A 15,534-nucleotide genomic window follows, 5' to 3' on the forward strand; every position below is an offset into this window, starting at 1 on the left:
CGAACAATAGTTATGTAAGCCTCTGACTGCATTTTGAAGATGGGATTTGAAGAAGATTATTAAACATCATCACAATCCTATCAGTTGCATTTAATTATTCAGACTGTTTGATGTTAGTTAAAGAAGCAGTGTGGGGATCTATTGGCAAAAATATAATGAGCCCTTCATATGTATAGTGGATCCTCTTCCATGGAGTCCGCCATGTTGCAGAGCTATGTTTCTGCCAAAACAAACAAACACAGGCTCTGCAGAAGGATTTTGCTTTCTATGTGACTGAACAACACTATAAGTCCTTATACACTCTTGAAAAAAGTAACAGTGAGCAGAGGGGTATTCATTTGGTTTGCTATGATGCCACAACACCCTACACACTGCTCCTTTAAATGCCACACAGCTTTGCAGGGCTGCACCACATGAGTATGGCTTGGCATGAATCTCATATCTCCTATAATAGACCTAACTCAATAACAGAGCACTTAACTGTAAGCCTGAGCACTAGACTAAAGTATTTTACTACTCAAGAGAAAAGATATCTTTCAAATATATTATGTATAAGCAACAATGTAAATATTGTTATTTTTGATGTCATGAATAAAGGTGTATTTGAAACATAGTTGTAGTTGCTACTGTGAAAGACAATCTCAAGTGGTATTGCTTATGTGTCCAAGCTGTGCAGACAGTTATGCTATTGCTAATTCAACATCAGATTCTGACCTGGTCAGTTAATACTTACCTGCAGAGGTCGTATCCATGACATTCTGGGCTTTGCTCAGACTATATTGATGCTGGTCGTGCTAAATGAATAAGAGATGACAATGGTCTGCAGGATTTTGAATTCTTCTATTTCTGTTGAATGACGACAACGGTAAAGCATTAAGGAAAAACAGAGAGCCCTTCAAATAGAACCATAATTTAGTCAGTGATTTACCTCAAATCTGTTTGGTGATCTTCCATATAGCCCAGTGGTTTCATCCTCAGTCTTGTATTTGAAAAGTTTTATTCCAACATGAGATATGAAGTATTTAGTTGTAAAGATGATCCTTAGAAAATTATTATGTGAATGTTATCTTGGGTTACTGTCGTGAATATTGAAAAACATTTCAAGGAGTGACATTTTTAGATTAGTGTCATGTTGGAATAAAACTGAATCCATGCCTCTGTTTCTGATGAGTCCTAGTCCATGGTTACCTCAGGGTGACTTTCAGTACCTCCCAGTGAAACTTGTTTAGTATTTACTTTACAATGGCCTTGTTTGTCTACATTCCAACAAATCTGTAAGATTAAATCGTATCAGTTGTTTCCTCACCAAAGCAAAACGTGCCATACAAAACACAATCAATGTGGCGGTTCCAGTCTGTGGTCACAGTGCAGAAGTACAGTGTTAGATTCATACGTTTACTTTGCTCATTGAACTCTTGTTCTTGTATTTTCTTGCTGCATTTCATGTCTGCATTTAAATAAAAACAAGTAAACATATTATTATTGCTGTTTATTTATTTATATTCAGATATCGCATAATAGAAAGAATGAAAAGAATTGGGAGGATTCACAATGGATCAAATACATCAATGTCTGACATTAATCAGGCTTTTTAAAAATCATTTTTGCTGTAATCAATAACAATCATTATAACAAAAACCCTTCTCAGACAATCATCAACCTTATATTTGTTTATAAAATGCAGATAATAATCAAAATAACCACAGTTCAGGCCTGTCGGGAGACGGGTAATGATGGATCGAGAAGGCTTACACCTCTCTACATTTCAGGTCACATCCATTTCACACCAATTTTCTCTAAAAGTAGTCTGAACATATTTTATTGTAGCCAATGCTACAATAAAATATGTTCAGCCAATAAGTGCATATAATTGCTGTTGTTAACATAATAACGTCTTCTTTGTTGCTTAAAACAAGCATGATAATTGATCAAATATTAGCCTTCCATATCCCGAGACAAACCCGCTGCCTCTGGCTCCAACAAAACTGCAGTGTAGGATTCTTCATTTTCTGCTGGTAGTCTTCATCAAACTTTTCATCCTGGGCCACAGTGAAAAGGTTTTTCCAGTCACCGACTTTCCCTAGAGAAACAGAGAGAATCGTTCATGTCCTTGATAAATGCAATTGGTGATAAATGAGCAGATTTTGTGGCAAACAGTAGACTTTAAGGAACTTCTTTCCCACTGTACCTTTTCTCATGAAAGGGGACACTGCTTGATTCATATGGTGGATTGTGGAAAAGTTGGTCATGTTGTTCGTTTTCATATTGTCAAACTTCACTCTGGTTAGGACATTTTCCTTCTCATCAGCTGAAAGAGACAACCTAAGGAAGGAACAGAGTCGGTCTATCTCTCGTCCCGTGTCCTGCAGAAAATGTAAGAATATTAGCCAGGGGCGTAGCTAGGCTTTCCAGTTTGGGTGGGCTTAGCCCAGAGGTGAGGTGGAGCTGTGTGTGTTAATGCGAGCACTAAAACATTTCCGGGGCCTCTTTTTTTAAGGTGGGGGTAAGTTTTGCTCTGAGTAAGCCACTAAACACCCATAGTGTTTTGTGCTGGTTGCGTCCTTAATATATAAGTTGTGTTAACCATGTCGGTTTCACCTGGGCTTAGTGATGTTGACATTTTTTAGCTGGACTTCACATCCTATAGGGGGGTCTGGGGGCATGCTCCCCCAGGCAGAATTGTGAGCACTTTGAGAGCAAAATGAAGATGCTAGATCTAATAAAACGTTGTGGTCTTGGTAAGGGGAGGGGGCACAACTCTCAACACTAATATGAAAAATGTATCAATCAATCAAAGTATTAAAAATACCATAACCAATGACAAGTAAGTGAAATATTTTCGTTTTCTAAACTTTGTTCTTCAAAAAGGAGCAAGAGACGTGAATGCCCTGAAGAAAAAAAAGGGTTTGGTGCACACATCATATAAAATATTGTTCACGATTCGTCTTAAGTTTTAGGCAAGATTGATTAATATGTTACTTGGTCAAGAACATTTTGAAGACTAATAGCTCTCTTCAAAACATCCAAAATGCAAACTGCGGCTCACCTCAGACAGACCTTCGTAGAACATGTAGTGAAGTTTCGAATAACTCTGTTTCTTCTCCCACCAGCTGGTCACATGGTCATACCAAGAGCCATACGACACTAGAGCCACACAATAATAAAAGGTAAATGGAATGCATCCAAATCCCGCTTTACTAGTCTTAGTGACCACTTAGAACATTTTTCACACAAGTTTGAATTCACACATACACACTGGTGGCAGAGGCTATCCTACAAGGTACCACTTCTTCATTATGATTGATAAACATTGATGGATTGGTAGACGGCCACTTTACCTACATTAGAAATGACATGATATTAAGCCTCCTTTACACTAAAGCTTCTTTACACTCACCCTTTCCATCCTTGAAATTCTGTAGAAAGGTGCTCCAATCAGCTTGTTCTGGCATGCAATAATTCATGCGGCAAAAATGGTAATACGACACAGCAGTGTCCTTTGCATTGCGAGCCACATTGACTATCTAAATAAAGAGAAACTAGTCAAATATAATCATCATCACATTTAAATGTAGTTGGTAACTCATATATTCTGCAGGCTTCATGTTATTTGTGCATAGCTTTTACTGTGCTGTTCTGCTCCCAGAAGGACTTGGGTAGAAACTGGACTGGCAGGTGAGTTTTTATCAGACGAGGAGTAGTGGTGAGCTGGTCTAACAAGTCTGTACCTTTCTGAACATATCCTGCTCAGGATGACAAGCAGACACAGAAAGTTAGCAAATATCTTGGAAACATTGACCCTTGCATCACCTCCATATACTGTATCTGAGTGATGGTGAACACATGATTCAACCTGGTGTTAGAGAAGTTCTGCTGATCTCCAGAAACGGCACTCTCTCATGAAGAGGGATAGACGCCAGGTGCTCTGGATATGTCCGCCCAAAAAACAGTAAATCCATGAGGTAACAGACCCATGTTGTTCCTGAGATTAAAACACATCGACAACACATCAGTGGCTTAAACATAGAAAACCTATCAATCCAGGCCATTCACAGTGTAGCTATGATAGAAACCAACCTGATTTAGGATAACTAACTATAAGAATATCATCTGGTCTGGCTTTGAAGTTCTGTATGTCCTCCCAGCTGTCAGTGAATTGTTTGATCATGGAGACTTCGTGGAAGTCAAACAGTGTTGGCCGATCCATCTGGAAGAATAACTTATTTTGAATTGAAAAAGCCAGTATGACCTTTTGAATATCATCCGTGCTTTCAGGATTGACACACATACTGAAACACTAACATCCAGTCTAGATAATGAAGTATCAAATTGCGACTGGTCTTTCCAGCAACAATGATTGGCCACTGCAATACCATTTACAAAGTCATTTAAATTATCCTTTGACAGGGCTCAACGTTAAACAAACAATGCACATCTAAAACATATTCAAAAGATGTAAGACTAAAACGGTTACCACTAAAAGTGACATGAGCAGTGTTAACAGGTGAGGAATAAAGTTGGTTTTCAGATGATTTATGTAAGCAGAAAGAAATGCAGTGGTAAAAAAAATAATTTGAACGAAGTAAAATGAATGTTAATATACTGTCAAAAATAAAAGTGATGCATTTCAAATGTTACTATGGTAAAAGTTCAACAGTCTTAGACAGAAGCAGAATGACAAGATATATAATAATGTACATTATATAATTGAAGTACGAATTAACATGTAAGCCTCAGTTTCAGTAAAGATGTGACTTATTTCAGTTGATTAATTGGTTGCTTGATCAACTTTAGTAAAATACAACAAAAGTGTACTTCATACAGCGATGAGTAAATGTACGTTAGATACGAAAATGACAATATGGACTGCCAAGATATGCATTTGTGCCTTATAGAAGGACTTACAACATTCTCTTGTTTCCAGTTAAAATTGTTTACCTCGTTACTGTAAATTGATTGCTGATGAGATTTGTCCCTGTGTTTTAATCCAATAATATGATAAACCCAGTTACAAACAATACAATTGCTGGTAAAATGCTGATAACTGCTGATAATCATTAATCAAACTAAAATATTGAATTGAAGTTAGATAGAGTGTACTCACCCTGCTGAACATGTATATCCACGATAAAGAAGTGTTTTAGTTGTGTTATAGTGAACTGTAGGCGTAAATCATCAGCTGTCACCAGATTTTGGTCTGACTGGTCACACCAGTACTTTGTCAGGGGGAGCCTAGGGCCCTGTTCCTATATTTTTAAATACCATGGTATCTTAAGCTCTCATGTAACCATTTCTTCTATCAGAGGGTCAGAGAGAGCAAAGCATTAAACAAGTTAAATTAGGGCCCAAGCACCGACAGAGCCGGAGGACCTATTGTAATCCCTAGAATTGTTATTATTGCTGGTGTAATAAATTGCTAAAACACCTGTTTTAATCTCACAGATGAACAGGACCTTGTTGTGAGCATAGCTGGCAGTATCACACGGTTCCTACCATAAGCACAGACAGTAAAATTAAAATGCAATATACACAGAAAGTGACCTGGATAACCTCATAGTTACGTGCATTTCAGCTGTGTCATAGCCATATATCTGCCTGTAACAAAATGATAGATTGAGACATGGATCAAAGCGTTATTTTTTTGCACATTCACTCATTGCTTACACATAAAGACCCTTGTTAATGAGAAATTTGATTGTTTCATGCAGTTGTCTTCAGACCATTTAAGTAGGTATTCTAGAAGATTTTTGTGTCTGGGTTGGGGAAATAGGACCCAAGTGCAGTAAAATAAAGGGAGGAAGGTATGGGTCCAAACAAAAGGCGAGCTTTATTCAAATTAAAGCTGTACTTTCAAACAAAGAAAAACCTAACCTACACTAACCAGGGAATACAGGGACACCAGGAACAGGAGCAGACAGACGGACGGACAGGAACAGGCAGGTAACATAGACGGGAAAAGGTACAGAACATGGACATGACCAGATTGGAAACGATGTCAACCGAACAAGAGACAAAAGGGCAACAGAGACTAAATACACAAGGGTAATCACAAGACAAGACACAGCTGGAGAGGGGAGGACAAACACAGGGGCAACAGGTGAACACAATGACACAATCAGGCACAGGAGGGAAACACAGACAGGAAGTGTAGCTAAACATGACACAAGAGGGGAAAACATTTCAAAATAAAGCAGGAAACAAAACAAGGATCATGACATTTTGTGAATTTTGCAATGAACTGCATTGACAAAAAAACACAGTGCCTTAATTTCACGCTAAACGCATGACATGCAAGGATGGATTACTACCCAGGGGCCCAAAGGCCAAGGGGCCCAAAGGCCAAGGGGGCCCTGAAGCCCAAGCCTCCGCGCTCATACTTTAAAGCCCCCCCCCCCAAATTAAATAGAATAGCATATGATACGTCATATAGTGCTCCTGAACCACAGCTTATCAATGTTATTCATCCCTAATATCGGAAAAGGGCCCTTAAATAAGTTAGACTGGGATAGGATATACCATAAAGCAGGGGTTCCCAACCTTTGCAAGCTGGCCCCCCCTTTCGAAGGTTAGAATATTGTCAAGCCTTGATGACAATGCATGATTTCAAGCAGTTTTCTTATGAGTGATGTGATCTGTGTGATGTAGGGGTTTGGGCCCCTTGCATTGCGCCTGCTTATTTTTGACTTGTGTGCTTATGTGTGTTCACAGGCCCAGGGGCCCAATGACTCTTAATCCGTCCCTGATGACATGCAGCTATCTCCAGTTATGAATGGAGGTTAAGAGTAAGAATGACTAATTGAAATGAAGTGATAGGCAGATTTACACATCTACAATGCTTTTATTCACCATTCCTGACTTTGGTTTCTGGTACAACCATCTTAACGGCTGTTAAAAGAGTAAGGATTCAACATTCATGTTAGATGTTTTTGAGAGTGGTAACAACTAAAGTTGTCATACTACTAAAGTAATGTTCCAAAACAGTGCTGTAGGTGGTAGTAGTGCACATTTTATATCCACCGAGCATCTGAAACTCACACACAATATACTGTATCTGTATGTTTACTGAACAGATGATCTTCAGGTTGTTGTAAAAATCAAACAACAGGATCACTGTTATCAGTGCACAGCCAGTTCTTATTCATTGTTTTTATGTCTGTCATTATCACGCCTGTTTGTTACCCTGGCTACAAAATTGTAGAAAGAGCTCCCCGTTGATTTGCAGGACAGCAGAAGGTCTACACAACCTCCTTTGCTGACTGACCTGTTGTAACTTGTGGTGGAGGAAATAAGTATTTGATCCCCTGCCAATTTAGTTAGTTTACCCACTTACAAAGAAATGAACAGTCTCTAATTTTTATGGTAGGTTTATTTTAACAGTGAGAGACAGAATATAAAAAATTAAAAATCCAGAGAATTACATTCAAAAATAATAATACATTGATTTGTATTTAATTGGGGGGAATAAGTATTTGATCCCCTTGCAACCAACAAGGATTATGGCTCCCACGGAGCGGTTAAATAAGTCCTCTTGCTTTAAGAAAGTACTCCTGATGTCAACTCATTACCTGGATAAAAGACACCTGTCCACAGTCAATACATCAGATTACAACCTCTCCACCGAGGGCAAGACCAAAGACAGGTCTTGTGATCATGGTGGAACTAATGTCTAAGGACATCAGGGACAAGATTGTAGACCAGCACAAGGCTGGAATAGGCTACAAGACCATCAGCAAGCAGCTTGGTGAGAGAGAAACAACTGGTTTGATTATTAGAAAATGGAAGAAGCACAAAATGACCATGAATCGCCCTTGGTCTGGGGCTCCACAATCAATGATCATGAGAAAGGTGGGGGATCAGCCAATAACTACACAGGTGGGTTTTGTTAATGATCCCAAGTCAGCTGGGACCACAGTCACCAAGAAAACTATTGTAAACACTGCGATGTAATGGATTAAAATCCTGCAGCGCCCGCAAGGGTCCCCTGCTCAAGAAGGCACGTGTACAGGCCATCTGAAGTCTGCCAATGAACCTCTGAATGATTCAGAGAAGGCTTATGAGAAGGTGATGTGGTCAGATAAGACCAAAATCAAGATCTTTGGCATCAACTCGACATGTCGTGGAAGAGAAATGCTGACTATTACCCCAAGAACACCATCCCCAGCATCAAGCATGGAGGTGAAAACATTATGCTTTGGGGGTGTTTCTCTGCTAAGGGGACAGGGCGATTCATCGCACCGAGGGGATGGTTGAGGGGGCCATGTACTGTATATCACATAGATGCACAAAAAAAGTAGCACTAAAAGAGTTTAGCTCATTGTAAAGGAAAAAACAAAAAAAATTCAAAACAATATCAACTATTTTTTATAGCAAGTGTAGTTTTTGTAACACGCCATAATAGACTAACGTAATGATCAAATGTAAAAAAACTGAAGTAATGTTTTTTTTAATGGTTCCTTTATTAAAAACTGGAGGTAAACATTCCTTCAATTTCATTGTTTCATCTTGTCGTCCCGTCTGCACCTAAATAAAGTTTTATAAAAATAAATAAAAAGGAATTTAGCACAAATTTTACCGGAAGAGAATTTTGAATGATTCGAGGAGATTTAGGGGGCTTGTTGCAATTTCAGGAACCCTCCTGAACTGACAACATTCAATGTCCATAATTTAGTGGTTGACAATAAAGTCCTGGCTGTATATAACGCAAAATCTGAACATTTTCACCCATTTGTTGAGGTTGTTTTGGCTGATGTTGAGATTTAATGTTTTGGTCTTTTCTTGGATTGATTGACAAGAGAATAATTCAACCCCATCCCATGTTTTAATCAGCTTAACATCAGCAGTTGGAACATGATGAACTCAACAAAAAACAACATCAGAATAAAATGTGACGTATCATTGATCACCTTTTCTCGGAAGAAGAAGAAAACAAAATGAAGCAAATGAATGAGATGTTGTTTAATTAGAAATATAGAAATATCATATATAAAGCACAGTTGTGATTTTTAAAAATTTACTTTTATGATAATCGTGTTTGGTCTTTGAGGTATAATGATAAATGTGAGTCCCTTCATCTATGTTACAATGAACGTCAAAATGTATAGATGCCATATGTATAGTAAACAGATTCTACAGTGGTACTATTAGGCTACGTGCCCACGACAACGCTCTGAAGCAAAAACGCAGATGTCCGTTTTTCCCCTCCACAATTTATCTGCGTTTATCTGCGTTCTCACGAGCGTTTTGGGGGTGGATATCTGTCTATCCATGGGAACAGGGAAAACGTATAAAACTCATAATACTCGCAGTTTGCCGATGAAGTAAGCACGCCCCGGACGTAGGTGGCAGTAGCAACAATACCAAATGCCTGTTTTGTGGCTACTTCCTCCGCGTCAGTTAGAAGAAAATGGCGAAGCGCGGCGGCAATAACAGTACGCCTAGTTCAAACTTTGTTTGGACAGATGAGGAGGTCCAGTTGCTGCTAAACACAACTTTAAACTACAAAGCCAGGAAGGCAGTGGATAATGTTGATTGGGATCCGTTGGTATCGTCTCCTATGGTCTAAATGACTCTCGGTAAAGAGTCTCGCCATTTGTTGGCCTGCATGCATACCATTCAACGCGGCTACTGCTACACGTTCATCCATGTTTATCAAAGGGCAGGCTCAAATTTGGCGCTAGAACGTCACTTCCAGATGCCTGTGCAAAAAAAAAACCTGTGCAAAAAACGCACTTCTGCGTTTTGAACTGTTCCTACGGCGACGAGAGACTGGAACGTTTTCAAGATCTCCACTTTGAGGGGCGTTTGCGTTTTCTCCGTTTTCAACTCCTAAAAACGCCGTCGCCGTGTGCACGATAGGCACATCTGTCGAAAGGTTCTACGTTTATCTGTCGTTACCGTTGTCGTGGGCACGGGGCCTTAGAGTAAATGTATGTCAGTCATTTATGCATCCCTATAAATACACCGTCCGTCCAGTTCTGTTCAAATTTCAGTGCGGAACAGAAGTGTTGCATCCTTCATCTTTTTCTTGTAGTCTTCGTCAAATTGCTCACTCTGGGCCACAGTGAAATGGTTCTTCCAGTCACCAACTTTCCCTGCAGAACCACAGAGGAAAGATCACGTGTTAAAGCCTTAAGTGGAGATCTGATTTGTTTTTTCTCCACACACGCGGTATTTATTCATCCATTTACCTTTTCTCATGAAAGGAGAAATTTTGAAATCCATAACTGGATTCGTAGAATAGTTTGCCATGTCATCCCTTTTCATATTATCAAACTGCACTCCTCCTGTAACCTTCATCTTGTCCTCTGCAGAGGGAGACAAACCAAGAAAGCAGCAGAGTTTGTCTATTTCCCGTCCAGTATCCTGTAAACACAGCATTCAGATCACCGTCTCATTGTTATGCTAGAGAAGAAAGGTAGCCTGAAAAGCAACACCTACAATAACAACTACATTACCTCAATCATATCTTCATAGAACATGTAATGGATCTTTGGACAACTCTCTTTCTTTTTCCACCAGTTGTTCACATGGTCGTACCACGAGCCAAACACCACTGAGCCCACAGAAGAACACATAAAAACATGTCAGTATTTTTAAGTAAACATATTTGAATTTGATCCAAGCCTAATATTATTATTGCATTGCATACATACTCTTTCCCTCCATGAATCTCTGGAAGAAGTTGCTCCAATCTCCAGGCTCTGGCTGAGCTAGGTTCATGCGGTCAAAATGAAAATAAGACACCATGTTGTCTTTGGCATTCCGGGCAACGTAGATAATCTATACAGAATCATAAAAAACGTAAATGATTGTAAGACCAACAATAAATTAGACATAATATACTTTTAAATGTCTGTTTGTTCTACTGCTTCTCTTTGTTACATTTAGCCTATAAGTTACTTTCCCCTTTTTTCAGCATATTGTGATAATGCATATATGATTTGATCCCAAAAATATACAGACAACTGACCCTGCAGTTTTGTTCCCAGAAGGATTTAGGCACAAACTGGACTGGAAAGTGAGTTTTGATGAGTCGAGGCGATGTGGGGAGGTTGTCCGCCTGATCTTTTCCTTTATGAAGAAATAAAAAGTGATATCAGCCTTGATGCTGTAAACCTCTGCTCAGTATTGGTTACTTGACTGCTACAGTGAGGTCAGTTATGCGCCTTGTGACACTGATAAAAAGCATTTAAACCGTGCCCATAAAATAATAACGTTTAATGAAGTTTTAAACGTCAACAAAGGAGGTCAAGAATACACAAAATGTAACTTTACTTCTGAATCTCTAAGAGCTGGTCTATATAACGTTGACCTATTATAATGTTCTTGTGAGGCGTTGGCCACTAAATACAATATAACTTTAGATGGGAGTTTTTTCTATTTGTGAAGCATGTATGTGAATAAAAGTAAGTATATTCTATTGTGTGTTGAACCTGAAAGACAAGGAGGGAAGAAGATCTCCAAGAAAGGCACCCTGTCAAAGATTGGAACAGATTTCTGGCGCTCTTTCTGACCAAAATACAGCAGGTCAAGAATGTAGGAGGCCCAGGTGGTTCCTGACAGAGACACAGAAATACAGAGTGAATAAAACAATCTCCACCCACTACCTTTATACACACTTTTTTTACGAGTCAGTTGATCTGGCTGTTCAAGGACTGACCTGCTTTGGGGTATGTTGCAATAAGTATATCATCGGGCCTGGCCTGAAAGTTTTGGATGTTCTCCCAATTGTCTGTGAAAAAGTAGACCATTGGGACTCCATGGAAATCAACCAGTTCTGGTCGAGAGGGTACCTGCATGTAAAAAAAAGTAGGAACAATAATCAAAATGTTGGACCTTTTATAATAGTAATTAAACTGCAGGAATTTGACTATGTGGAAAAGAGCATTTGCTCAATGTCAGTAGCACAATAATATCAGGTTAATTTAGAAAAAAAGAGAAAGAAATAGAGAAACATAAAATTACAGAGGGACAAAAGTGTGCTCACAGATTCTGATATAAATGCTGCTGGTAACTCTGCTTCATATCTGACGTTTTTTCTTCTACTTGTTTTTATCCTACTTGCTTTCCTTCCTCTCTCTTCTTGTTACATAACACTTTCTCGATTGTTATTTGAGGCTTTGTCCCGGATCAGATATTGTCCTGTAGCCCCCCCCACCAAGTTTTTCTCAATCACTTTTGATCCAGTCTTAACATTTCATACATTTTAAAACTTTACTTCTAAAAGGGAGTTACAAGCTAGTTTTTTGAAAAGAAAACCCCCCACCAGTGCTGTTGAACACAGAAATGTGTGCTAAAAAGCTAATGAATGCATGAAACCTTTGCATGCATTTGTCCTTCTGCCAACCATTACATGTCAAACAAGAAAAGTAGCCTTACTTAAAGTAAACCACGACGTAGAAAAATGACTTTGAAGAAATACCTTGACCTGTTCAAATGACATGGTGAATGCTGTTGCTTTCTCCGCTGTATATCTGAAACGTCTCTCTTCTCCTGCTGGAGCCTCTCCCTTGTTGCATTCCTGTCTGTTCTCACACAACAGAGCATTACATTGGAGGCAGAGTCCCAGATCTGATATAGTCCTCTAGCCCCTCCCCTAGATAAAAGTCAACCTTTTAAATCCCCAGTATCCGCAGCCGGATACTGGGGCTTGCCTAATCTTTCAAACACAAATTCCAGATTTCCCATTCAAAGCACAAGAAACACTGTCAATGTTGGAAATAGAAATATATTACTAGGGGGTTCAAAGAGGTTAGCATTCCCCCTGTCTTGCCCCTAACTATGTTCCCACCTATATGTTCATGTCAATGACTCTCAATGTTTTCACCATGTGTAAAATGTTTGTATTTGTTTCCAAAAGCTTTGGGCTTCAACATACTTCCTCCACTTTCAAACCATTTCAGCCCCTTGGGAATTATTGTGTTTATTGGTTCAACTCAAAACATATGGCATTCCTTTGACAAAGAACAGACTTTCTTTGCTTTTTTTGCAGCATTCTTCTTACATCGCATACACCTCTGTCTGGCAAATGAAAAACACACTATATCCTAGAGCAGGGGTTCTCAACCTTTTGACCTTGAGGCCCAATTTTTATAGTACAAAGTGGCCCGGGGCCCATTAAATATTTACACTGTATAGGTTTAATTGACCTCACTCACGGTTTGATTTGTATTCAATAATAAACCAAATCCACTTACAGTTTAACAAGCAAAAACCTTGTCAAATAAAATGACATAACAAAATGGGATCATCACAAAGACTTTTATTAGACATGTGTATGTAAACCTGCACACACATCAAGCCACTGAACAGGCTGATAATTCCTGGCACAAATCAAGGCGGGACAAGACATTTTTTTTAAAGGATCAAGTCAGGCTTTTTAATTCAAAAAGGACCACTATTTAGATTTTACTTATAATAAAAAAATATATATAAATCAATCAATCAATAAAAAGGTGACAAAATAAATACATTCAAATAATATGAATATTTTTTTAATGAAATAAACTGTAAATAAAATTGAAATAAAGTGCAAATGAAACTATAGCCTTATAATCTGCGAAGTCATTTGACAATTGCTTCAGCAGGCATGCAGAACCAGAAGAATCTTTATATCTGACAAATCAACAATAACAACAACAATAACAACAATGAACAACAATGAACAACAGTAATACAACTCCCTTTTTTATCTTCACCTCTTAATGAGACATTTGGGCCTGCCTCTGAGACATAATCAGATCCAGTCTGGGTGGAATGGGGGAAAGGCTCACTCTCAGAGTAGCCTCCAGCATTGCTCTGAGTCTGTTTCGGGCTTTGGTCTTGGTTGTGGCCACAATGGAGAATCCTGATTCACACAGGTATGTAGTCGTGAATGGGAGAAGGACTTTCACGGCCCTCAGTGCAAGACATGGGTACTCCTTTGAGACAGCAATCCAGAAGGAGCCCAGGTCCAGTTTGCCCCACTGCAACTTTAAAGTGCTGTCAGTGGAAACTTCAGAAGCTGGGATTCCAGATGAGAGGGCAAAACAACATCATTTTTAGTGGGATCCACTGAAAATGGGTCCAAAATCCACATGTTTCCCTCTCTGGGATCCTCAGGAAAGTAGTTATCAAATTTCTCTGCCAGTTGTGAGAGGTGCTGAGAGACTGAGTCACTGATATTCACCTGAGGGGAGACAAAAGTGGAAATATGTCCATCCTCTTTTCCTGGGCCCTCCTGGTCCACAAAGCAAGTTTCCTCTTGAAAGCTTGAACTTTGTCTGCAACAAAAAATATGTTGCTGTTTCTTCCTTGAAGTGAGATGTTCAGTTGGTTCAGCAGTGAAAAAACATCACTACTGGGCCACCTTAGTACGGTGGCCCAGTAGTGATGTTTGTACATTTTTGCAAATCGAAACGGCATTTCCCAAAACACTACAACATTTCACAAAACATTACACCATTTCCCAAAACACTACAACATTTCACAAAACATTACACCATTTCACAAAACACTACAACATTTCACAAAACATTACACCATTTCGCAAAACACTACAACGTTTCCCGAAACACAACGACATTTCAAACAACACTAAAACATTTCAAAGATTACAGAAATGGTATTCCTTTAGGGAGAACACTCCTTGTTTGTGATTGGACAGAGCTAGTCGGAGAAACACTGCTGTGATTGGTTGTTTGATAGAGCTACGTCTTATCCTATGCACAAATAACCAAACTCTTTCCACTCTTTATATATACTATATAGTTTATAGTCTATAGTTAAACCACACTTTCAGAGTTCTAAGGCAGCGGTCCCCAACCTTTTTTGTACTACGGACCGGTTTCATGTAAGACTATATTTAGCAAGGGGGGGGGATATTGGGCTGTAGCACTTTTTTTCTGAGGAACATTACAGTTTTTTTACAGTTGCTAACACACTAAAATGACATGCATAGCACAATTATTTAAACTGACACACAGAGAGCAAAACCTCTTCTCAAGTCTCCAAAACTCTAAACACATTTTCTGCTTTACACACATTTTGCAATTCAAAATGGCACTTTTTAAATGCACTGAACACGGTTCTCTGCATAAGACACAACAATCTGACATAAAGTCACATGTTTGCCACATCAAAACACGGCCATTCAAAATAAACTTCATGAGCTAATTGGCCAAAATATGTGCCATCTGGCCAAACACCTCAATGCTTAATTGTTAGCACTTCAATCAGGAAGTAAACACTATAAAAGCACCACAGGTGAGCATCTTTTTTTTTACAACAACAATGGAAAACGTCGCAGAGAGAGGAAGAGGAAGGGTGAGAATGAGAGGAGGAGGAAGAGTGAGAGGTAGGGGTAGAGCTGGTAGAGCTGGTAGGGGAGTTCATGGCCAAAGACAACAACTTTCAAATTAAATCAGAGCAACCTTGATCAGGTCATCAACCAAGGGCTGACAATGCGAGAGGCTGGACAGAGAGTGCAGCCCAACTTGAGCCGTTTTACTGTTGCCTCTCTCATCCGGACATTTAGACTGGAGCACAAGTATGTAA

At 39.1% G+C, this 15,534-nt stretch overlaps 2 protein-coding genes across 4 annotated transcripts; both read right to left on the reverse strand.

Annotated features, from left to right (window-relative positions):
- Positions 1 to 1,490: 1,490 nt before the first annotated feature.
- On the reverse strand, positions 1,491 to 6,016 carry LOC134865501 (cytosolic sulfotransferase 1-like). Of its 2 annotated transcripts, none has more exons than XM_063885066.1 (8): positions 5,882 to 6,016; positions 4,078 to 4,207; positions 3,854 to 3,982; positions 3,628 to 3,743; positions 3,398 to 3,524; positions 3,047 to 3,144; positions 2,189 to 2,363; positions 1,491 to 2,080 (listed from the first exon to the last, which is right to left on the reverse strand). In XM_063885066.1, the coding sequence occupies exons 1-8, from the start codon at positions 5,945 to 5,947 to the stop codon at positions 1,929 to 1,931; spliced, it is 993 nt and encodes a 330-aa protein (XP_063741136.1). In that variant the 5' UTR covers positions 5,948 to 6,016; the 3' UTR covers positions 1,491 to 1,928. The 2 variants fall into 2 exon arrangements, with proteins under 2 accessions (XP_063741136.1, XP_063741144.1); XM_063885074.1 differs by lacking the exon at positions 5,882 to 6,016 and adding an exon at positions 5,105 to 5,343.
- Positions 6,017 to 8,940: 2,924 nt separating this feature from the next.
- On the reverse strand, positions 8,941 to 12,579 carry LOC134866472 (cytosolic sulfotransferase 3-like). Of its 2 annotated transcripts, none has more exons than XM_063886679.1 (9): positions 12,422 to 12,579; positions 11,660 to 11,792; positions 11,433 to 11,555; positions 10,970 to 11,070; positions 10,653 to 10,779; positions 10,455 to 10,552; positions 10,188 to 10,362; positions 9,920 to 10,091; positions 8,941 to 9,144 (listed from the first exon to the last, which is right to left on the reverse strand). In XM_063886679.1, exons 1-8 carry the CDS (start codon positions 12,440 to 12,442, stop codon positions 9,979 to 9,981), a joined length of 891 nt encoding a protein of 296 aa, XP_063742749.1. In that variant the 5' UTR covers positions 12,443 to 12,579; the 3' UTR covers positions 8,941 to 9,144; positions 9,920 to 9,978. The 2 variants fall into 2 exon arrangements, with proteins under 2 accessions (XP_063742749.1, XP_063742756.1); XM_063886686.1 differs by having other exon boundaries at positions 12,428 to 12,560.
- Between the last annotated feature and the right edge of the window lie 2,955 nt (positions 12,580 to 15,534).

This window comes from Eleginops maclovinus, chromosome 1 (genome assembly GCF_036324505.1).
Source record: "Eleginops maclovinus isolate JMC-PN-2008 ecotype Puerto Natales chromosome 1, JC_Emac_rtc_rv5, whole genome shotgun sequence".
Classification (NCBI taxonomy): domain Eukaryota; kingdom Metazoa; phylum Chordata; class Actinopteri; order Perciformes; family Eleginopidae; genus Eleginops; species Eleginops maclovinus.

Coding starts and splice junctions, on each gene's coding strand:
- LOC134865501 (XM_063885066.1), bottom strand. CDS start 5,947: ATGTTACCTGCCTGTTCCTGTCCGTCCGTCTGTCTGCTCCTGTTCCTG. Junction 3,983..4,077: donor AGTTAGTTATCCTAAATCAG/GTTGGTTTCTAT, acceptor TTTTAATCTCAG/GAACAACATGGGTCTGTTAC. Junction 3,525..3,627: donor TCTGGGAGCAGAACAGCACA/GTAAAAGCTATG, acceptor CTCTTTATTTAG/ATAGTCAATGTGGCTCGCAA.
- LOC134866472 (XM_063886679.1), bottom strand. CDS start 12,442: ATGTCATTTGAACAGGTCAAG. Junction 11,071..11,432: donor CTTCCCTCCTTGTCTTTCAG/GTTCAACACACA, acceptor TTCTTCATAAAG/GAAAAGATCAGGCGGACAAC. Junction 10,092..10,187: donor TTCTCCTTTCATGAGAAAAG/GTAAATGGATGA, acceptor GTGGTTCTGCAG/GGAAAGTTGGTGACTGGAAG.